This window comes from Natator depressus, chromosome 26, assembly GCF_965152275.1.
Source record: "Natator depressus isolate rNatDep1 chromosome 26, rNatDep2.hap1, whole genome shotgun sequence".
In the NCBI taxonomy this organism is placed as follows: Eukaryota; Metazoa; Chordata; order Testudines; family Cheloniidae; genus Natator; species Natator depressus.
Window position 1 is genome coordinate 2572647 of NC_134259.1, and position 24318 is coordinate 2596964.

Here is a 24318-nt window from a genome sequence, read left to right on the forward strand (position 1 = left end):
AATACTCCTGTTACGACATCCCAGCGTATTACCAGTTGCAAAAAAGGCTGGCTCTCATCCAATTTGTGATCCACTATCAGCCCCCGATCACTGTCAGCAGTATGACCACACCTAGCCAGTTATTCCCCATTTTGTAGACGGGGGTGTGCGGTGGGTCTCACAATGATTTGTTGTTCCTTACTGCAGACCAATTTAGAAACCAAGCAGCACGTTATGCAAGACAAGGTCTTGCCTAAATCAGTCACAGCCACTAATTATTGCATGATGGCCTTTTCTTTCATCCAGCCCAGGCGTATAAGTGTTTAACTGTTGTAAAGTGCCTCGCTCATGTTTTGCATTCGTGACTCAGAAAAATTACAGCAAATTGAGCTATTTGGTTGCTTGGTTACTCCTCTGTTCTGACAGGAAGCTGAGGAGAGAAAAGGTACCTTAGCTTTAATTAATTCAGGGTGGCTGACTCATCCTATTGTAGACTATGGGGTTGTTGGGTAATAATAATAATACCTGGCTCTTACAGAGTGCTTTTACACGTGCACCCACCACAGTGCTTTCCAGAGGACGGTATCACTAGCCCTTTTTACAGATGGGAAACTGAGAATGTTATTTCTTATTGTTAAAACACTGAGGACTGGATGGCCTAGAGGTATTCACAATGGGACACTGCCTTTTCAACTACACCCAGCCGTGTCCAGCCATTGCCATCAGAGGCTTTTTTGGAAGGAGCCGTAGGACTCCGTCTAGCCTCTTGACGTCCACATCACAAAACTTCTTTTGGCCTCTTTATGGGCATTCCAGCAAGGAAGGGCAGGACTGCATGGTCCACAGAGACTGAGCCCCCCCTTGGTTAGGAGCAGTTGCTCTAGAGCACAGCCTAAGGTACTGAAAAAAGTTATGAAATGCACACTTAGTTCACTAAGCCTCCCTGTCTCCAAAGCTTTCCAGGCCCCAAAGTCTGCTCCATGTGTCGGATCTGAGCAAGTGATGAAGCTTCACAGCGCAAGGACTTAGGGCTGGAGCCATTCACAGCGCTGCTGAAACAATGCCAGTCCCACACTCTAGCTGGAATTGATAAGGGAGCCTAAAAGGGTTTCCATCCAGGAATTAGATACTAGGCTCCTGTGACAATCCCAGTCTTTATCACCACAAATCGAATGGTAAGATTGTCACATGGTACCCTGAACCAAAATATTTGTCTTCTGATGCAAGGCAACAGCCTTCCCCTCTTCTGATATTCAGAACAATTAGTGTTTACACAGCTGCTCTAAAAAACACACCATGCTGCCCTCTGTCAGGTTAAATGTAAAACAAGCATGTGAACGAACAAAATTATTCCCCTCAAACTCTTCCATACCCTAGAAATTTGTCACTGGCATCCAATAATTATACTCCAAGTCCATTCACTCTGCAGCATGCTCCCAGTATAAACATTTCTGCTCTGCACACAGCTGTCTGAACGGCCACAGTGAAGCTAAGGGACTAGAGTAGATCTCGTTCCCCTCCCACTCCTTGTCCAGGTACATGCTAACATGTTTCAAGCTCATTCATGCTTGAAAAAATATTACAGCTACAAGTGAAAAACCTTTTATTCAGTCATAACAAATAGTAAAATAAAACAGCTTTTTTATTCCAACACATCACTTCCAACGCTTGCACAGGTCAGAACGGACTCTGCCAGTGCAGTTATTTTCATGCCTCAATCAGGGATTCCCAAACATCACCATTCACATCCCCCTTATAGACCCTTCATTAAACAAGTGGTTTTAAACATTCAAATGCTCATTGCAAATTTGCATGCAAGAAAGAAAGAAAGAAAGACCCAGCTGACATCCTGTCACTACGCTCACAAGGAAGAGATGGAATAAAGAGTCAAATATGGTAGCAAATTTACTCTGGAAGGCAAAAGAGGTTAAATGTATAAAATAATGAAGAAACTGTGTCAGGCGCCAACAGTGGATTCAGTCTGGTAGAGAAAGTCATGGTGTCAGCTTTGCTCTAACTAAATGATGGTAAAACCCCCCAATTATGCTAAGACTTCACTTTATCATCTCACAAACTGCAGTAACTAATGGCATGTCTACACTGCAGCAGGTGGCGAGCCTCCCAGCCCGGGCAGACAGACTCACGCTAACTCGGCTAAAAGTAACAGTGTTGACCAGCTACAATGTCCACACTGCCATTTTTGGTGCACTAGCTCAAGCCGGGCTAGCACGAGTCTACCTAGCTGGGCTGCGCATGCTGGCAGCTGCAGTGTAGACACACCCTGAGTTGTTAACCAGATGGAATAATTAGGCTGTAAGATTGTGTTTTAAATTAACATTGTACTAATATTGGCTACTACTTTTTCTGTGTTTTTCCTCATTCTTTTGTAGTAAAAAAAAAAGCCCTATTTATTCCACACAGGTTTACATGAAAGTCATATAAGAAGGTTCAACACACTTTGGCTTTTTTTTTTCCCCAGTAAAAAATGTTTGATTAAAAACGACGCATTAGTTACTAGATGCAAATCTTCTCCATGAGTGTGAAACAATCCTGAACGAGTGAGACCGCCCTCGGTATAAACCTCAACCCCACCCCCCAAAAAAAGAAAAGTTCTGCTCTTCCTGTTCTCTATGCAGAAGCCGATTTGCAAATGCTAGTTATGTGAGAGCTGGGGTAGTGATCTAATTTTTCTATTGCAGCATTGTCTAATGTAGTACATCGGTCTGGAATCTGAATTTATGGTATAAACCTCAGGTTTTCCAGTAAGTAAAAAAAATACATAGAAAGAGATAAAGACTTTTCTTATACCACAAATAGAGTTATCAGTTTTTTCATGCGGTAACTGATGGCAGCTTTCATTTTACATTTTCAAGTACAGGCAAAGTAGTCGTCATTCAAGCTGTGACAATATTTTAAAGAAAACGAATGCGAAAAATATAGGAGGCAGTAGAAATTCATCACGTTTCTATCTGCCGGGGGCGGTGGTGTTACAAAAACACCCAGACAGGTTGAGCGCTCTGATAAGTTTAGGAGGCTAATACCAATGGTTGCATGTGGCAGCTCTATGGAACAACAGATTATAAATGAAATAAGCTGGCCATGGACAACTGTGTTTGCACTTAGGCTGGAGCCACCATGTATCTGTGTGAAGGTTGCAAAATAAAACAGTGATTAATAAACAGGCTTTCCTGCCAAGTGGGAGGAAATGGCCTGGGGGGAACAGATGTTCTCTCCTGCCCTGAATTATGCTAAGCCCTTTATTTTCCCCCAGTTGATTCTGCATACTATATATGTATAAAAATACATCATAAAACAATCTATGGACTCTTCCCAGCTGCATACCTGAAGACTTAAAAACAAATCAAATCACACCTTAATGGACCACATGTATTACAGCATCATTCTGGAGGGACAGAAGGAGAAATTGTTCTCTCTGAATTGTCTGAAGACAACGGGGCACCTGTCTCTCCCTGCGACTATACAATGCTGTGTTTTGTATGCCCCTGCTAAACATGAATCAAAATGCCTACAGAAGGTCTAAATTAGCCATTCACTTCAACTTGTCTGAACATTCTCTTCCTGATAATGTATGGCAGCCACTGAACCATGCTGGGCTATTTCAAATGTAGGCCCCAATCCTACGAACACTTATGGAAATGATAGGTCAATGAGACCATTCACTTGAGCACAGTCACTCACCTGCAAAAGTGTTTGCAAGACGGGGGTCTGAGTGATTCATCGTTTTTGTAAGCTACTTTTCCTAAAAGTCAATTTGCTGTTGGTGAAAGGTACCATATGTTGGCATCCTGGGAAACTGATGTCCCATTTAGCCAGAGAACAGGAACAGGGTACGCTCACACTGCCCCCACCAGAGCACCTCAACCTTGACTGGTCGCACCACTTCTACAGATGATTTTCTAGAAAGAGAATTACAGAATATAGAACCTCCTTATCCCTCTACAAAATATGGACAATGCGAAAACACTGATCTCAGGACATGGGAAATTAACAAGCTCTGCCATCACATCTGTGCTGCCTTGCTTAAGCTGGGATACGTAGTGTACAAAAATCCTAGCTCAAAAAATGTACTGGAAATCTCCAGCAAAAGAAAGGACAGCTTCCAGCAGCAAAGAAGGGCATTGCCTCTCCTATTACCATTGCTATAAATGCTCACACAGAACTTAAACTTTCATTTAATCAACCTAACCACCCAACAAATCATCCTGCTGGAAATTTGCAGGATTCTCCCTCGCTCCAGAATAACCAGGCCTCCAAAAGGGAGGAGTCAAGATACGGTGCAGAGCTGAACCTGGCTGTTGAGAAGTAACCAAAAAAGGGCCTGTGACTATCAAAGCATTTGTGTCTAACCCGATTTCTAGAAAAAAGGTTGAGAGGGTTAAAGTTGGCTCATCTGCTTCAGCACAGAACAGTGAAAAAAATCAAAAGGGGAAACCAACTTCTCGGTTTGCTTCATTTGTTAAAAAATAAATAGAAATTTTGCACGGTCATTAGGTGTTATAAACAGGTTTCACACATCCTCAGCGGCAGGAGCCCAATTCTCTCCTCTCATCTCTTCCACCAGTCCCTCTGCAGGCTTGCTCCCCGTGTGGTCCATGAACATGTTGGGAATATCTTTGCCAAAATAGATTTTGCTGTTTGATGCAATAGCTTTGTATTTCATCAGCTGCAAGTACTCAGGAGTTAGTTTTAGCTGCATGAAGAGAAAACAGAACATCAGCAGCCGTCCAGATTTACTGACTAACAAGCTTTTGTTGTGATCACATAGGGATCCATTTTTCCAGAGCACTAGTGTATCTGGCAGACACCCGAAAACATGAATACAAATCTTTTTTCTATTTAAAGAAACACCAGCAAACACAGTGTTCCCTTCCGGTATCTGCTGTTGGCAGTGATCCCCCTAACTCTACACCCGAGAGTTTTGTCCATTTGATTTCTCCTTCTCCCGCTTGCTGCTCCCCAGCAGGTTCATGGCTCTGCTAGATTGATGACTTCCATGGATAAGAGCAGCATGATTCTGATCTGGCCTGTAATCACATCCTCTCATAATAAGCATCCTCTAGAGGCCTGCTCCATTTGTGCAAGAAGTTTGCCAGGCGGCACACAGAGCATTAGTTAAAACTTTCTGGCTGAAGCAGAGCTAACATCACATCCAAGTGCTGCAGCTCCAGCTCTCTCTAGAGAGGGAACCTTGGTCTCAGAAGCATTTAACAGAGCGGCCTCCATAGAGCATAAGCCAGCACATTTAGGCTTCCTCTGGACAGACTCATATTTACAGAACGTAAGAACAGCCATGCTGGGTCAGACCAACGGTCGATCTAGCCCAGTATCCCGTCTTCCGATGGGCCAGGTGCCCCAGAGGGAATGAACAGAACAAGTATTCATCAAGTTATCCATCCCCTGTCGCTCATTCCCAGTTTCTGGCAAACAGAGGCTAGGGACACCGTTCCTGCCCATCCTGGCTAATAGCCATTGATGGAACTATCCTCCATGAATTTATCTAGTTCTTTTTTGAACCCTGTTATAGTCTTGACCTTCACAACATCCTCTGCTAAGGAGTTCCACAGGTTGACTGTGCGTTATGTGGACAAAGTGCCATTCTAGTCTAATGATTAACTCTCCTCCAGAGCGAACGCCACCAAAATACTAATGTAAACACTGTTCAAACAGTGCCCCCATCAGTCTGGCCTGATTTTCAGTAACTACATTCATTTTGTACATGTAGCAGGGAGTCATTATCACAGCTGGCTTTTTTTTCTTTCCTCTTTTAAACTATCAGCTCTTCAGCACATGGACCATCTTCTTGTTCTGTTTGTACAGTGCCTAGCACAACGGGATAAATAAATACCTTGTTAGCTTCTGCTATCTTCATGGCAGTGTAGCATTCGGCGTCAGCTTTTGCCTTCTCCCTAGCAAGGAATGCACCATCTGTAAGGAAAACCATGGCAGCCATTTAAACACAAGAGAGCATGCAGCTGCTGTAACTTGTTAAACATTGTGCTCCACATTTGGACCCATCTTTGTATTCACAGTAGCATCCACACACTGCCAGGGTATCCGCACCACTACCGAACTATGGGTGGCACACCTGGGCCATGGGGGAAGAAATAGGGCCAGAAGCTACAGTCTCTCCCCACACCTGAAATGTAATGGGATGATTATACACCAATGCTTCCCCTGCAAGAGAGGCAAATGGCTAATCTCTTCACCCTCCTCCAAAACGCAGTCATCTCTTGGGGAAAAGCATGGCAGCTAGCAATCCTACACACCACATCTGGACAGGACATAAAGAACACCCCATCAAACTGAAACCACAGGGGGAATTTTAGGTAGCGAATGTAATAACCCAAACTGGAATTTGGCCAGGACACTGCGGCTAACATCCCAATACTTGTGTAAGGGTCAGGGGATCTTTAACCCTTAAACTCAGGCCCCTGGATGGGCTCTTAGCTTGGCTTTTTCCAGGATTTCAAGAGCTGGGCAAACAAAGGGTTTGATCCTGCAAGATGTTGAGTGCTCAAGTCGTAGAGAACCATCTCCCGTCAGTATCAGGCAGGGATACAAGATTAAACATTTTATAAAGGTCATCTAAAGAAACCAACACTTCCCCACTGCCTATTGCATTCTTCCTTTACCCAGACTTTTTGTGGTTAACCATATTTAATGAACACTAATGTTACACTGGCACAGTCTGTAAAGCCAGGCTTATCTGTATGGTCCACTGTGTTCCCTGGATATTCACAGGCTGTTTTAGGGCACCCAACTCAGCGAGCAATAACACTCCCCAATCCAGGCTTGTCAGAGTGCACTGGGATCCTATTCAAGCTGTTTCAAAGCAAACAACTGGATAAACCATTCCTTTATCTCCACTAATAGGGAGAACGTCCACATTTAAAAACAATACCAGCAGCTGGAAGGTTGTGAATTGAGGCTTCGCTCCATTTGGCCAACTAATGAGAACACTCTGCCGACTCAGTCAGAGCAGCTGGAAGGGCGGAGGCAGGGCAAAAATTCCCTGCCTGCAGGACGCACGGGCTGCTGCCTGGTATGGAGCTGGAGTGAAGGCCTGGCACCTGGTGACATGTATTCATAAGAAATAAAAACTATTGTAGTTCTGCTGGGAACTTCTTAATGAGAAGCTGCTGATCTGTAAAACTCTAATTGGCTCCTCAGTGGGCTTCTGTAAAAACTTGACAGGGCCTATAATGAACATAATTGGAAATAGGGCCTTGCAGCTCTGAGCCAGAGAGGCAGAGCCCTTTTCTTGTCCTGGAATTTGCCTGACACAAGGCACTGCACGGGGAAAAGCCCTCTCAGTTAAGAGCTCAAGCTCCTATAAAGCACTCAGAACCATCACCTTGGAAAAGAAAAATTATTTGAGAGAGATAATTGGCAAGGAAATGCTTCCATTCCTGCCCCCTAGTCAATATTGGCCCCTAAAGGAAGCAAACAGCAATTCCAGATGGGTGTGAATAACGCAGGAATCCATGACAGGAGAAGACAGAATATAGGGCTTGTTTACTGCTGATAATGCTTAAAGAGAAACACTCACTTGTTTAGCCTAGGGAGATTCCTCCTCTCCCCCTCCCACACACACACACACACCATCACCTCTCTAAGACAAAAAGAAAAGGAGGACTTGTGGCACCTTAGAGACTAACAAATTTATTTTAACATAAGCTTTTATGAGTTACAGCTCACTTCATCGGATGCATTCAGTGGAAAATACAGTGGGGGGATTTATATACACAGAGAACATGAAACAAAGGGTGTTACCATCCACACTGTAAGGAGAGCGATCAGGTAAGGTGAGCTATTACCAGCAGGAGAGCGGGGTGGGGCAGGGGAACCTTTTGTAGTGATAATCAAGGGGGGCCATTTCCAGCAGTTGACAAGAACGTCTGAGGAAAGCCGGGGGGGGGGGGGGGGAAATAAACATGGGGAAATAGTTTATTCCCCCCCCACACACACACACACTTTCCTCAGACGTTCTTGTCAACTGCTGGAAATGGCCCACTTTGATTATCACTACAAAAGGTCGCGCCCCCCCCCCCCCCGCCCCCAGTAATAGCTCACCTTACCTGATCACTCTCGTTACAGTGTGTATGGTAACACCCATTGTTTCATGTTCTCTGTGCATATAAATCTCCCCACTGTATTTTTCACTGAATGCATCCAATGAAGTGAGCTGTAGCTCACTTAAGCTTATGCTCAAATAAATTTGCTAGTCTCTAAGGTGCCACAAGTCCTCCTTTTCTTTTTGCGGATACAGACTAACATGGCTGCTACTCTGAAACCTCTCTAAAACACACCACCTTGATCTTTGGATCTTGAAAGCTGCAAGGCAGGCCTCTGCTTATCTCAGAACTGGATAAACTGGTGAGATGGGTTTGGCCACTTTTTTTTTTTTCCCTTTTGACTAGACCAAAGATCTAGAGCTACATTTACCAAAAACTCCTGACAGGTGTCCACATTTTAGAAAAATTCTGAAGAAAGAGGGGCAGATGTAAATTTCCATGGAACACTGTGGGTGTCTGAATGGAATGGCATGGCAGGACCATACCCTGAGAGGATTTCCTAATGAAGTTCTAGGATATTCTGTTTCTGGAAGATGCTCTGCCTGGTTCTTAGGTGTGTCCCTTTGGGAGAGTGGGAGTCTGCAGTGCTGGCTCCTGCAATACTGTTGATAATCACACTGCCTGCCTCCCGTGCTGCAGCAACAAGCATCTCGGAGTTTGTTTGGGGCTCTCCAACTTTGGTACATTTGCCAGAGTGAACACGTCCTACTCTCCCAATAGACCTAGTCCCTCCAAGCGCTCCAGTGTGAAATGCAGATGGAAATGAAGGGAAGAATCTGAGCACGCAGACAAATAAGTTTTGAAAGCTGCAATGCATTTCGAGGTTCACATGAAAGGTTATTGCATCAACCATACACAGGGGTTCAATATGAAAGGCCTCTATACTTTCACATGGGGGCTCAGTCATGTTGTGGTTAGACTTTGGCCAACTCACAGGCTCTATGTGCCTCAGTTTACCCATAAAAGAAATAGGGATAATACTGCCCCACCTCATAGCAGCATTGTGAGGACTAACTAAAATATCTGTGATGTGCTTTTGAAATCTTCTGAGAAGCACAAAGGAATTTGTTTATTGGAAAGGTTGTTGCTCACCTTCAATCTCTGAAATTTTCTTCTCCGTTTCCTTTTCCATCACCTTCTGTCCGTACGTTATTTCAGCCACTTGGGCAATTTTTTCTGCCTCTGCAGTGGTAAAGGAAACATCTCGATGCCCAAAGAGTTATGACCCGAGCTCCTTTCCCACAGAAGCAATCTCAGCCACACACCCCCTTATACTCCCTCTGGCAAACCCAATCCTTATGGGGCAGATCTACACTGCAACTGAAGGTACAACTGCAGCAGGTGTAGACCCATGTGAGCTAGCTTTGATCTAGCTAGCTCAGGTACCAATATCAGTGAAGCCACCAGGGAGCCAAGGTACGTACTTGGACAGCTAGCCCATGCTGCAGCCTATGCTGCCATGGCTTCACTGCTATTGGTACCCCAGTTAGCTAGATTAAAGCTATCTTAGGTATGTTCAAACATGCGGCGCACACACCTTGGACTGCAGTGTGGACATACCCTATACAGGCACTTTCAGCCCCCAAGAGGTACAGCATCACATCCAGGGATGTTTGTAGTCAAAGCAAGCACAGGGAAACCATCTGAGAAGCCCAGAGCTTTGTGGAGGCTTTACCTGAGCAAGAGAACACTCTGCATTTTCACATCTACAAGATACAGAGCTGTTCAAAGAACTCCTGGCAGCAGCCCAAATGAGGGGGAACTCATTTTAAAACAGACTTAGTCACAGGAACCTGTGACTGCACATTTACTGTAAAATTCTGTATTTTGATTAGAGACATTCACAACGAATCCCTCGGTTCACACATTCAGTGGTGCAGTTGTCACTGTGCTTGCTGTTAACAGACTCTGGACAGAACCAGCTAGACTAGAGATGTGCTAGAGCTTCTCTCACCCTCCCCAAATGTCAGTCCCTGCCTCTTCCCACTTCACATAAACCATCAGTGTTAATCTTGTTTATAGTCGTCTTATTTAAAATCTCTTCAAGCCACCATCGGACTACGCTGCTGCTCGCACAAGACCCAGCAGAGGCACATGTGCTGCGTGTACTTCCAGAGAGGTGTTTGGGTTAGCCACCCACCCACGCCTGGAAAGTTTCTCAACCAGCCACATGTATGGGAGATGCATATACAGACCAATCAGGGCCTTCTTCCTCTCCGTCTCTGCTTCCTTCTCCACGACCTTCTGCTTCTGAGCCGCAATCAGCAGCTTCGTCTTCTCGCTCTCCCTAGTGAGCCAGAACAAGCCAGATGTAGAACTGCAGTGACCACACAGGATCTGAGTTCTCGAAAGTGCAGCCATCCTCCCTAGGTGACAGCCACGCCTTCCATGCTTGTCCCACTGCAACCCGCTTGCATGACACTGGGTAGATTCTCTCTCTAGAGTGCATTTGCAGGGGCAGGTTGTGGACAGAACAATGCATACACTCACACTCTACCTCGCTAATTTCATAGACAAACACCCACTCCATTTTTCTGACCCAATAAATAAAAAAGTCCTCTACTCCCCCACAACAAGTAAAGGTGCTATTTTGCATGATCACCCAGTATGTGATGTGTACTGCTGCCCTCTGCTGGGTGAATCAGACCTGCTCCAGTGAGCAGATCACCCTCCAGTGGAGGGCAGTTGATAGAGGATATAAGCACTAATTACTCGGATACACACCTATACATTTACTGTTAGTGGAGGTATCAAATTATTAAATTAGGAACACAAAGCAGGAAGTGAAGCTATATAAAAAACCTTAGCCTTCAACATAGCCATAGCTATAAGTTTTCCCTTTCTCACTTGGAAATTTTGGAAACTTTTCCATTTGTAAGAAAATAGCTTTGGGAGGTGTACGTGCAGGATTAAATGCTACTTTTTTTATTTAGTAAAATGGCTCCGTATCTCTCTCACCCCCACTGTCCTCCTGCCTTCTAAGAACGAAGTGAAATTAAAGAACATTCTCTTTTGAAAACATCACCCTCATGTTTTCTCCTAAAATTTCAACCATTTCAAAAACAGCTCAGGGAGCAGAAGTCAGGCCTGAGGAACTAGCCACTCTCCAAAGTACACCACACACCGTGCTGTATTTGTAGTGACAGAGGAGATAAAAACGGGCTGATTGTAAAAATAAGGAATCCCCATATTGTGGCCGCATAAAACACAAGCTACCTGGACTTCTGGGGTAGGGACACAGGCTTAGGAGAGGATTTGGGGAGAAAGGAAGACCTTTCTTGATTACTCTCTCTTTGGTGGCAAAGTGCTGAGAGAACCTGTGTGTTTCTGAATGGTCAGTGCAAGACAGGCTGCTGGCTTAGAAAGTGTTGAAACAACAGGATCATGTCGTCAAGTATTATTAAAACAAGTTATTTCAAAGCTTTGTGAAGTCTTCAGCCTGTTGTATCAACAATTTCTTCATCGCCATTCAAAGAGCAGGATTATGGATTATCCACCCTGCCATTTGTGCACACTCACCAAGAGGCCCTTGAATGCATAGTGTCAAGGTCAACGGGGCCCACAAATGAACCACTTTTGCCACTCAAATGCCTGCGCGCACACAAAATACAGAAAAACCTTCCCATCGGCAGAGGCGTGCTTGCATGATGCCATTCCCATCACTTGGGCCTCCCGCCCATGGCAATGAGCCAGCATGAGGGTAAACGAGTGTGTCTGGCAGAGGGCACTGAAATCACAGCATACTATGAAAACATATTAGTCTGGATGACAAATTCACTTTGCTAACACAAAGGTGAGAGTCCCAGGCACTTACATGAGTTCATAATTCCTCCGAATTGTTTCTGGAATGTTTGGCTTCGTAACGCGGACTGCCTGGAAAGACAGTGAATAGCAGGAAGGTAGACAAACAGCTAACATGCCGCGAGAAACCAAAACACTGGCAACAAAACTGTGGGACTTAAAATTGGGCCAAAGATAATTAGTTGCCTCAAGGAACTCAACATGGAGTCTAGTTGGTAGAGCAGTTTTCCAGAAATGACTTACAGCTCTCCATCCCTGCCCAGCACTGCACACCCAATCTCATAAGCATTTCTGTACCAGATGGGATTGTCCTCCCCATGATCAGCACTTTGTACAGCCCAGGTGTGACCCTGATTACCTGTATAATGAGTCCAGGGGCCATAGTGGTCAGGTCCTGCTGCAAAGCCAGTTTAAGGTTTTCATCAATCTGATCTGGTATCAAAAGAGTGAGAAATGGTTAAAGAACACACAAGGCACTTGGCTCTCAGATCATCTGTGGAGTTATTCAGGATAGGCTTTGATTTAGCATTCCTGGAAATGAAACACAAGTTGAGGTTAGATACACAGAGGCTACATATCCCATAGGGGAAATCAAGACACACCTGTGTGCGTGTGTGCACTTTTTTTTTTCCCCTAACAAAACCCCAGTCTCGAGCCAGGCCCTGAAGCCTTTGAGTAAATCAGGTTTGATTTAAAATTTCAGGCTGAAAACAAGCAAAACAAGATGCAAGACCAGACAAAGCTGGCGGTGAAACCAAAATACCGTAATTGGGGTGAGGTGGGGAGGACGAATAGTGGACGGGTGGTCTGTCTTGATGGTGAACTTGCACCACCAATATCTACAAAAGAAGGGTATTTACAAACTCCTGCAACCTTCCACAGCTCCAGTAATATACCTTTGGGATTTATGGACCCCGGAGGTACTCTCAGAATCCACATTACTGGGAATAAATGGACAATTACTCAGTCAACTGGCAGTATCTCAAGGGATAACTGGGATTGGATCCTTATCCACTGTGCCTACCACTCAGATGCACAGGGCACCTCTGACTGCCAAATTCAGAACCAGGGAAAGAATATTATCCCAGGATATCATATCAGCAGGGACCTCAAGGGACTTTCATCTTTCTCCGAGCACTGAGCAGGTGTCATGTTACGAGATCAGGTGGATGTACACAGCTTGGCAAGTTTCGTGTAGTGTCAGGGGTCCTCCGGCAACAGGGGATCTGGATCCTCCCTGATGTCTATTTCTGGGTTTCTTCTAAGAGTCTCTCTGTTAGAGGAACTCAGGGATGCCACAAGGCTCCAGTGAGTACTCAAGGAAATGTCCACAAGCATGGTGTGTGTGCAAGTAAATTCTGAGCTATTCTAACCAATGTCCCCCAATGCTATCATTCCAAACAGGTCCTGGAGCAGTCCTGGTAATTTAAAACCTGGCCTAGCCAGGCCTTGATCTACCCAGGCTGAATGTGTGCCAGCAAGAGACAGAACGAGGAAAAGGCAGAAAGGTGAAAGGTCACATTTGTTAGTTTAATAGGTTGGACACATTTTCATCAGCAAATCCACTTGGCTCAGTGGGTAGGAATTAACTTTAGTGTAGCTGGGGAATTTCAAAAGGAACTAAAGAATTCAAAGCCCTGCTTCAATGAAAGCTCCAGTGAAAGTTGTATGTTCCATTGGGGCCTGCTGAGAAATGCAACAGGAAAATAAAAAATTAACAGCCCTGAAAGTGATCCAGGCTCACTCCCTCAGTTATTAGCTTTGTCCCAGTTCAGGTGTCTGGAATTCACATTCAAAACACAGTTCAGGCAGGAGTTTAGGAAACAGCTGTTATCAGTTTCCTGCACCTGCCTCCAGATGTGGAGGCAGGGAATGGTGACATAGGTCTGTATTCAATGGGCTGCACCTCATTTCTAACTCCTCAGCCAAAAAGCATCCTGCTCAGACAGAAACAATCATGAAGGAGTGCATATAAATGTATACAGACCCTTCCTTCAATGCAAATCAGTTTACTTTAGTCTCTTTTTAGCAACTGTCAGCAGCAGCTGCTGATGTCATCTGGAGACATCTATGGGTGAAGAATTAATATATTTTCTGATAATTCCCCTCCTGTTTCTCTATAGAAGCGAGTCCCAATGATATATTTTGTAGCAGTGCACTGTCAGAACAGGGATCTCTTAGTCCCTTAAAAAGTGCAGTTCTGATACAGTAGTTAATGATTAGTAACCATCACACATTCCGATAGGAAGAATAGATCAGGGAGTCTCAAGGAGGAACCTGCAGGGTGTTTGTGCAAATGTCACACAGTGAGCCTGGGCTCCGGCTTGAGATAAGTATTGCAAAGACATTCTCACAATTTCAAAAGAAAAATTAATCCTGAGAACAACAAAAGAATTTATAAAGGGTAACGGTCAATTAAGACATTTTGTTTGTCCCTCTACTGTCAGGACACCCTCCTGTAACAGGTTCTCCTAGTCTCTGTACAGTCTAGTTTTAAGATGACCTGCAGTCTAGAATGGAGGATAATCTGTCCAGTCCTGAGCGATTCCCCTGTTCTCAAACACCCACATGGCAAGCCTAGGTAGTATGGTAATAATTTAGTAGAACCGAGATATAAGCTCCCCATACAGCATTTTACTTGCCCTGAATGAGTAACATTTCTTGATAGGGGACTAAGCTCTCGTTTATATTTTTTATGATTGGGCCAGTAAATTTCTCATGACTATTTTGCAAGGGTTAGCTAAACAGAGCCATCTACCTGATGAAGCTTCCACACCTTAGCTAGGACAATCAGCTGTTCTGTTTGTGACCAGAGTTGGTTCAGTTTAATTATAGTTACACATTCCTTATACTTCTGGCTCCAGAGGCACGTGTGACTATAACTAATTAAACTGAACCAACCCTGGTCACGAACGGAACAGCTACTGGAGTGATCTCCTCTGAATCCTATCAGTTATGGAGAGGGGCCTAAAGGAGGCTCTGATTGTTTACTACTAGATTTTGTGTGGTAGCAGCAGAAAACCTTGCTGAAGCAACAGTAGAAAAAGGCTAATGTAGTGCCCATCTTTAAAAAAGGGAAGAAGGAGGATCCTGGGAACTACAGGCCAGTCAGCCTCACCACAGTCCCTGGAAAAATCATGGAGCAGGTCCTCAAGGAATCAATTCTGAAGCACTTAGAGGACAGGAAAGTGATCAGGAACAGTCAGCAAGGATTCACCAAGGGCAAGTCATGCCTGACTAATCTAATTGCCTTCTGTGACGAGATAACTGGCTCTGTGGATGAGGGGAAAGCGATGGATGTGTTGTTCCTTGACTTTAGCAAAGCTTTTGACATGGTCTCCCACAGTATTCTTGCCAGCAAGTTAAAGAAGTATGGGCTGGATGAATGGACTATAAGGTGGATAGAAAGATGGCTAGATTGTCGGGCTCAACGCGTAGTGATCAATGGCTCCATGTCTAGTTGGCAGCCGGTATCAAATGGAGTGCCCCAAGGGTCGGTCCTCGGGCTGGTTTTGTTCAATATCTTCATCAATGATCTGGAGGATGGTGTGGATTGCACCCTCAGCAAGTTTGCAGATGACACTAAACTGGGAGGAGAGGTAGATACGCTGGAGGGTAGGGATAGGATACAGAGGGCCCTAGACAAATTAGAGGACTGGGCCAAAAGAAATCTGATGAGGTTCAACAAGGACAAGTGCAGAGTCCTGCACTTAGGACGAAAGAATCCCATGCACCGCTACAGACTAGGGACCGAATAGCTCGGCAGCAGTTCTGCAGAAAAGGACCTAGGGGTTACAGTGGACGAGAAGCTGGATATGAGTCAACAGTGTGCCCTTGTTGCCAAGAAGGCCAATGGCATTTTGGGATGTATACATAGGGGCATTGCCAGCAGATCGAGGGACGTGATCGTTCCCTTCTATTTGACATTGGTGAGGCCTCATCTGGAGTACTGTGTCCAGTTTTGGGCCCCACACTACAAGAAGGATGTGGAAAAATTGGAAAGAGTCCAGCGGAGGGCAACAAAAATGATTAGGGGACTGGAACACATGACTTATGAGGAGAGGCTGAGGGAACTGGGATTGTTTAGTCTGTGGAAGAGAAGAATGAGGGGGGATTTGATAGCTGCTTTCCACTACCTGAAAGGGGGTTCCAAAGAGGATGGATCTAGACTGTTCTCAGTGGTAGCAGAGGACAGAACAAGGAGTAATGGTCTCAAGTTGCAGTGGGGGAGGTTTAGGTTGGATATTAGGAAAAACTTTTTCCCTAGGAGGGTGGTGAAACACTGGAATGCGTTACCTAGGGAAGTGGTGGAATCTCCTTCCTTAGATATTTTTAAGGTCAGGCTTGACAAAGCCCTGGCTGGGATGATTTAGTTGGGGATTGGTCCTGCTTTGAGCAGGGGGTTGGACTAGATGACCTCCTGAGGTCCCTTCCAACCCTGATATTCTATGATTCTAGATGTTGTTAGGTTCGGGTGAATGTGACAATTCATCTGTAAAGGTTACAGTGACACAGGGCAGAGATGGGGCTCACCAAACAGCTCAATGTAGACCTCCTGAAGAGTGTGAACACTGCAGAACTGGTTCAGCTCATGATGAATCTTGTTGAAGATGAGTGCTTTGTCATAGTCTGCTGTGTAGTTCTTCACTATGTCATACACTGGTGAGAAGGAGAGAGATTTGCATTAGACCAGGATGGCGGTGGTCTTGAGTCGGGCTCCACCTGGGATACGTGCAATGGGAGCTTGATACATCTGCACTAATCACTGGGGGCGACTCACTGCCAATGCCTGGAGCCTTCCCACTAGCAAGTGACCAAAATGGAAAGAAGATCTCTGCACTGCAGAAGCGCACTTTGTTCATTTATTTTGAGAGGGAAGGTTTAGTTACTGATGCTAATACTTCATAATGTACTAACCAATGTTCTGTCATATGCTTTGTAAACATAACGAAGTCTTAGTAACACCAGACCTTTCTATAGCCTCTGCTATTAAATCTTTGCTGAGAAGCAGTGAGACACGGATTATGTGTCTGAACAATATGATATGTGGATTAGTGAGTTTGGGCATGTACAAAGCAATGTGTGAGACTCTCAGAGCAGGAGGAAGCCCCCAGGCCCAAAGCTGTACATGGATTTACTTTTAATCAATGGGACCTAAAATGGTCTGGTTCTGTTCCACTCTCCATGAATTTTTTGTGGACCCACGAGTGTATTCACAAGCAGAGAGGTTTGCCCTGATGTTCTTGGCCAATGTATCCCTTTTCCAACGTGCTAGATGGTTGCTGCACTCCACCCCAGAGGAGGCTGCATTTCAGTGGGACTCTATACATCAGTTTGTGATGTATTTCGAGTGAAAGGTGCTCAAATCTCTTAATCTGTGTCTCACATGCCAATTCTCTGATGGTATTCTGAACCCCTTCTCCCACCCTTTGTCTATTTAGATTGTTAGCTCTTCATGACAGTGCCTAGCAAAACACCACTGGGATTCATAGGGGCTACTATGATATAAATAATAATAATCTGATAGGCATTATAGATATTACAATGAAAGGTACTAGAAAAATGAGTATATCTGTGGTAGTAAATAATAAGAACATGTAAGTGATAACAAAACACAGAGAAATATATAAAAAATAGTAAAACTGGTTCTGTCTCTTAAGTTTAAACTTAATTTTAAATGTTAAGTGTTTACGCCCAAAGAGCAGAGGGCTTTAAAGGGGACATTGCTGAATTTCTGTGGCTCTTCCGGCCTCCAAAATCAATCATTGCACAAGCAGAAATGATTTCTCAACCCCATGCTGCATTAGCAGGAACCTAATGAGCTTTCAGAAGGCAAAAGCCGTACTAACGCTCAGATGTGACAGTCCTTCATACTATAGCCTCGCAGACTCATTGGCAGAGATAACTCACCAGCACCTTGGATCAGGAAATTCACCACTTCGATCCTGTCAAAATAAATCATCACTCCCCCACTGTGAAAGAAAGAGACAAAGAAAAGGAGGGTGTAACATTCCAAACTAAATAAAGCTGTTCAGGGATACACCCAGGGTCTAGGGTGGGTGTAAGATGTATGCAGTACTGGCTCTTCTAGAACAAGGCACTACTTCTCCATAATTATTCAGCACTTAAAGGAGACTAGGATGCGGGGCAGAGAACAGAGCTCACAGCAGCACAGTCCTGCATCTGAACCCATTCATAAAAGCAAATTCTTATTTCACAATTTGCTAGAGGCTGATCATGCAACTGTCACAGACAACATCAGGAGGGACCAGTCATGGAGACAACACCCTCTAGCGGACTGAAAGGGACACTTCACAACCTTTGGTAACAATGGTTCACAGTGGTGGGCCTGCACTTACAGCAAATCCAAGTGGATGGTTTTGGGGAAACCCCAAGAACAATGGCCCAGTTTACTCTGGATTTAGCTACGTGTAGGCTAGGAATAATGGGTTCTAGTTTGGGAGGAGCAGGTCTAGTGGTTAGAGTGTGTGTGTGTGGGGGGGACTCTGGACTCCTGAATCCTTTCCTTAGTTCTCTGACTCTCTTGTGACCTCACATGAGTCACTTATCCTCTTTGTGCCTCTATTTTCCCACTGGCAAAGTGAGGATAAAACCTGCTTCACAGAGAGCATGTGAGGCTCAGGATTTTAGATCCATGGACAGAAAGCGCTAAGTAAAGGATTAGACATGGAAAAGGCTCTGAAGTCAATTGTAATGCAGTCTATCCTCACTTGAAATTTAAGTAGGCCAAGAATCAGGCCATGAAGACTTAGTTCCCCTCTCAAGCCTCGAGACAAGAGCAGTCACACCCATAAGGACATTCATGCCCTGGAGAGGGCAGAGTATTTGCACTGCCCCCTTCCCCAGGGTACCACAGTGGGAAGCCACAGTCAGTGTCTACCTGACACACCACAGAAGCCCCACCAGTTGAGGCTGTAGAGCGGAGGCTCTGAAACAGCATGTTCCCTGCCTGCCCTGTCCATGGCCCTGCCCCGGGCAGCACAACACAATTTTCAGGCTGTGATGAGCTAACGTGTGCTCTCAGTAGAGGGAAGCTGTAGTCACCACAACCTATACCCTCATGGACTTTCTGCTCCTGGGAACCTTACATCCTGGTTTATGCCGGCAGAAGTCGGTTTTGGTTTTTTTTTTTTTTTTTGCCAGAGATGAATCAAATCAGTGGACTTTAAGAGAACTGCCAAGTTATAGGAAGTTCTCGCTCGTTGTTACTATTATACAGTCGCATTATTGACTGTATGTTATTCTGAAGTGGTATAACACTAAGAGCAGAGTGTTATTGTTTTCCTACTAAGAACAAACAAACACACACACACACACCAAACGTGCAGCTACAATAAGGCAACAAATGTTAAAGTATGTTGGAGCTTCCTGAAAACATAGGATCCAGTTCAGGGGCAGGGCAGGGCAGGGCGGCACCTGACCAGCCTGCTAACAGGAACAAAGGGCAAAGTACATTCAACTACTGCAAGCTATGATTCAGCATGGGGAGAAACCAAGAAGAAAAACTGGGGTAACTTGATTGCTGTGCCAGATGATGGTCCGACATCTCACCTGGTACCACAAGGAACATTTTTCACCTCATCTGTCTGCAATGTAGTCTAGAGAGAGAGAGAGAGAGAGAGAAAGAACAAAGATTCAGTTAAGAGCCAGCCTGCTTACAGTACAAGAGTTATGTAGTTCCTTTGTTTTTCAGCAGCTTTCCTGTCATCTTACAGAGTATCTCCTCTCAGGTTCCTCATTACATCACCCCTTTGTCCTGGAATAGCCTGGGGAACTGCAAAAGCCAGAACTAAATCTGCTTCTATTGATTCTTCCGCCATCTGCTGTCCAGCGCTTGTCAGCTCTAGGGATAAACCTTAAAGCCACTTGTCCAAAGGTTGCTCAACAGAAAGAATGCATCACTGCATAATTCTTTGAGAGCATTTGCCAGTTATCTAGCCTGCAAGTTTACTGGACAGGTTCTAAGTCCCCACTTTGGAATGTTTATTCCCCTGCTTGAAAGAAAAACTGGGGAAAAGAAAGATGTACCATCCCAAGAGAAAGATCATGGGGAAAAAGCCCAGAAAATTCAAAGCAGGCCTGGGGCAACTCCAGTAATGCAAACCTTGCAGCAGTCTGTTGTATCTAACCGAGGCTGGAGTAGGAGGAACTACAAAAAGGGAGAACGTAATGCAAAAGACCATTTACAGTGCAGGGTCTCTATGTCCCCTTCTGCTCTGGGGGAAAATGGCCCCATGCAGAGGTCCTACACAAGCCTTATGTACCCACAGGGCTTTAAGTGGTACATATGCCTTGCATTGGCCCTCTGCACATAGGCCATTTTCACCCTTTGTGCAAGTAGAGTCTGACCAACTCCCACTGACTTCAGTGAACACTGGATCAGGTTCATACCAAGCATAAGGGCATTTCCCTCTCCTGCCTAGATTCTCCTCTGGGAGGTTTCTGAGAGTGCCATCATCAGTCTTGTGCCAGCAACATCACAGGTTGTTGCCCTGGAAAAGATTGTGATGTCCCAAATGCAGCATTCTCTGACCAACTTGGTGGGAAAACACTAATGTAAGCAGACAAATGCAAAAATACCTGCACTGATTTGTAGGAAGTTATAAAGGGGAGCATAAGGTGGAAGCCAGGTCCACTGGTGGAAGTCAGCAATGCGCCACCTCTGCAGGAGAAGAAACAAAGAGAAGAACGGTACACAGTTTATTCACAAGTATCTGCAGATCCTTTGACTATAGGAAGGCACGGAAGCATTAAAGATTAGATGCACTGAAAAGGTAAATAAACTGACATCATCTTGTCACTTCCAAACACAGACAGATATCTGCAAATATATATGCATTTGTCATCTGTGCTTGGACACTTTTCTCCTTTAATTTAAGTGCTTGATACAGTTTGTGTACCCTGAATTCAGAGCATATTGAAGACACTTTAGATAATGAGCAAATACTAAAACCATACAAGCTCTTCCCATCTCTAATAAGAAAAGGAAAAGTTGTTCTCTGTGGTTGTGGGGGGTTGGTTTTGCTTTGTCACAAGCCACATCCAATTGCCAGTTAGGATATGAAAAGTCACCAGCTAGCTAAGAGTCAGACACACAGCATTATGATTGCGGATTTGAAAACCTTTTCAAAGTTATGATGAATACATGAGGAAAGACTTTAGCAATGAATGAACCCTAATGACACAAATAACCCAAAGCAGCTGGAGAGCCCGTCAGTCTCAGAAAACAAATGGAGACGGAATAAATATACCCTAAGACTAAATAGCTGAAAATCAGTGCCATGGGATTTGGACCTTTCACCTCCAGGTCACTGGTTCAAATCCAGCCCAGGCTGATAGTAAGCAAAAGTTATCACCCAACAGCTATTCAGTAGCTTATGTGGAATGAGTTGGTGAGAGGGCCCTCAGTCCAGTCCCCAATGGACAGCTGTCCACATCACAAAAACATGCCCTTACATTTGTCACTAATCACCCCCCTAGTTGGCAGGCTCAGCAGTGGTGCTAAAGGTTGAATAAGCCATGGAGACTGAATTACTCTCTCTCGCACATAGAGATGGTCTCTTTAGGTCAGAGCACATGTATGAGCAGGGAAGCTGATGCTGCCAATGTTTTATCTTATCTGAGGATGAACAGAGGACTTAAATCCTCATGGCTGTCAGGTCTGCACCTTTCACCAACATCACTCACTCCATAGTCAGTCCCTCCTTCACCTGCCAGCCAGCCAAGACCATACATTGAACTTCTGTTTCTCGCCTAACACAGCTGATATCATCACAAGCACCTGAAGCAGAGCAGAGAGCTGCAGTCCTTATTTCAATATCAGGGTTATGGGGTGTCATCAACTCTTCTGGGGAAAACACAGAAGCTCAAACTCAGACTTTACATCCAGGTGAAGGAGGATGAGTCACAAGATATTTCATACTAAAGTGGAATTACTGATAATTTCTAAGACTGCTTGAGTGTCTTCTGTTACCAATCTGGGACCACAAACTATGTCTTTCCCCAACTCCACCCCCCTTCGATAGAATATTGGCGTCTGATGGGGAAGCCATTGGGTAGTGGTTTCAAAATACTGTGAATCCAAACAATATTCCAGACGGATGTCTTACCTATAATAAACACCAATATGTCCTTCTTCAATTTTGTGTACTGCAGAGAAGAGAGCTGCAGCCAGAAAACTAACAGACAGCGCTGCTATCGCACCTAGTTGGGCCATCCCTGAGAGCACAGCCTAGGGAAAGGGAATGTAGAGCACGAGATCAGAGATTGAGGCAAACTGAGAAATATTTAACTAAATGTACTCAGCTGACTACTAACACCAGATCGAATAACTACTATACTTCCAGCAGAGGATCTCAAAGTGCTTCACAAAAATTAAGCCCCTCAGGTATTCCCAGGAGGTAGGTTTTACTCCCATTTTATAAACAGGGAAACTGAGGCAGAGAACTCACATGCCCGTTGTCACAGAGTGAATCTGTAGTAGAGCTGGGAACTGAACTCAGAAGTCCTGACTCCAACTCTCCTGCTCTAGCCACTGGACAACATCTCAGCTCTGTCTCTCTCTCTCTCTCTCTCTCTCTCTCTCTCTGTGTTTAGATTTACTAAAATATTAGTTTTAAGACATAATCTACCAGTGCATTTGGGGTACAGTTAAAGGAACCAGAAAGCCAAGAGCCTAGTGCAACTTCCACCTCACATTATTAGTGTAGATATCCTATCCTCCAGGCTCAGTCTCCGTGGAGTTTAAAGCTGTTTTGCTATAGTAGCGACATGCACAAGTGGCACACGCAGTTTGTGTGATGTGGGCACATTAATTCCAGGAGTTACACATGCCCCTCCACAGGAGGGGAGGCCTCTTGCCGTCCTGACCAAATTATACAGGCTGCCCAACAAAGCAGCAGGTGCAGCTCTGCCACTGTAATTTTGACCTGCGCCCACAGAATGGTCATTGCATGTTATTTCCCAACAAACCATTATTTACGATTTGTAAATATCAGAAAAAGCGCACACGGGAGCGCATAGGATCTTAAGGAAAGGTTACTTAGAACCATAAATCCTTAGATGTTATACAAAAAACACCACGTCTCTTTCCTTTTCCGGGGAAGGCTTTGAGCCATGCTATAGACACGGGGTATAATTCGTAACCACAAACACAAGGCCAAACGTATTTGCTTATTAAGTAGCTCATACCCTCAGGCACTAAAAGGAATCCTAATACCCAACCCAAGCTGCTGCCATCTCCTTCCCTCCTCCCCCAGCCGCACCCTTCCCACCCTTTTGCTGCTGGTTTACTCAGACTCTGGTCTTGGGTTAGATTGTAAATTACGCTGGGGAAGGGACCCTGTCTCGGTCTTTTCACCCGTGCGGTGCCTGCCTGACCTGGGGGGCTGGATAAACCACGGTCACCCCCTGCCTGCCTCTGGGGTTGAAGCAGCCATAAGGGAAACCTCAGACAGCAAACTCCAGGAGGAGCTGTGCTTAAATGAGCCTTCACTCCGCAGGGGCTGAGCCCTGAGGAGAAGGGGGGCACCGGTCCCAGGTTTGGGGGCAGCGGAGGGGGGGGGGTGAGCCCTGAGGAGAAGGGGGGGCCGGTCCCAGGCTTGGGGGCAGCGGAGGGGGGGTGAGCCCTGAGGAGAAGGGGGGCGCCCGTCCCAGGCTTGGGGGCAGTGGGGGGGGGTGAGCCCTGAGGAGAAGGGGGGCGCCCGTCCCAGGCTTGGGGGCAGCGGAGGGGGGGGTGAGCCCTGAGGAGAAGGGGGGCGCCGGTCCCAGGCTTGGGGGCAGCGGAGGGGGGGGGGTGAGCCCTGAGGAGAAGGGGGGCGCCGGTCCCAGGCTTGGGGGCAGCGGAGGGGGGGGGTGAGCCCTGAGGAGAAGGGGGGCGCCGGTCCCAGGCTTGGGGGCAGCGGAGGGGGGGGGTGAGCCCTGAGGAGAAGGGGGGCGCCGGTCCCAGGCTTGGGGGCAGCGGAGGGGGGGGGTGAGCCCTGAGGAGAAGGGGGGCGCCGGTCCCAGGCTTGGGGGCAGCGGAGGGGGGGGTGAGCCCTGAGGAGAAGGGGGGCGCCGGTCCCAGGCTTGGGGGCAGCGGAGGGGGGGCTGGAGAGAGTCCAGCCCTGGTGTGGAGGGGCCCATCACGGGGAGGGGGTCCCGGAGGGGAGGGGTCCCCGAAGAAGGAGTGGGAGCCTGGGAGGGGAGCTGGCCCTGTGGGGGAGGGGGCCGGGATCCCCAGGGTGGGCGGGCCCTGGGGGCAGGAGAGGGAAGGGACAACCCTCGGGGAGCAAGGGGGGGCTGGCCCGGCGGAGCGGGGGCAGGGATCTAGGCCGGGGGGGGGGCGTGGAGGAAGGGTTCCCGCACTCACCGCCTGCTGCAGCGACTTCCGGGTGTCGCCGCGCTGACGCTGATACCATCATCACTGCGCGCCGCCCCCGGC

General features: G+C 46.1%; 1 protein-coding gene across 3 annotated transcripts; it reads right to left on the minus strand.

Annotated features, from left to right (window-relative positions):
• Nucleotides 1-2613: 2613 nt before the first annotated feature.
• Nucleotides 2614-24302, minus strand: ERLIN2 (ER lipid raft associated 2). 3 transcript variants are annotated; one of them, XM_074940351.1, is made up of 12 exons: nt 24247-24302; nt 22007-22128; nt 20478-20559; nt 19449-19495; nt 17787-17848; nt 16410-16535; nt 12235-12308; nt 11890-11948; nt 10271-10362; nt 9168-9257; nt 5846-5925; nt 2614-4690 (listed from the first exon to the last, which is right to left on the minus strand). In XM_074940351.1, the coding sequence occupies exons 2-12, from the start codon at nt 22111-22113 to the stop codon at nt 4508-4510; spliced, it is 1002 nt and encodes a 333-aa protein (XP_074796452.1). In that variant the 5' UTR covers nt 22114-22128; nt 24247-24302; the 3' UTR covers nt 2614-4507. The 3 variants fall into 3 exon arrangements, with proteins under 3 accessions (XP_074796452.1, XP_074796453.1, XP_074796454.1); XM_074940352.1 differs by lacking the exon at nt 16410-16535; XM_074940353.1 differs by lacking the exon at nt 22007-22128 and having other exon boundaries at nt 24247-24284.
• Between the last annotated feature and the right edge of the window lie 16 nt (nt 24303-24318).

Excerpts from the sequence above, each read along its gene's own strand:
- ERLIN2 (XM_074940351.1), bottom strand. The coding sequence starts at position 22,113 with ATGGCCCAACTAGGTGCGATAGCAGCGCTGTCTGTTAGTTTTCTGGCT. Across the intron at positions 19,496-20,477 it reads CTTCCTACAAATCAGTGCAG|ACTACATTGCAGACAGATGA; the intron begins GTATTTTTGCAT and ends CTCTCTCTCTAG. Across the intron at positions 9,258-10,270 it reads GAGGAAGAAGGCCCTGATTG|AGGCAGAAAAAATTGCCCAA; the intron begins GTCTGTATATGC and ends TTACCACTGCAG.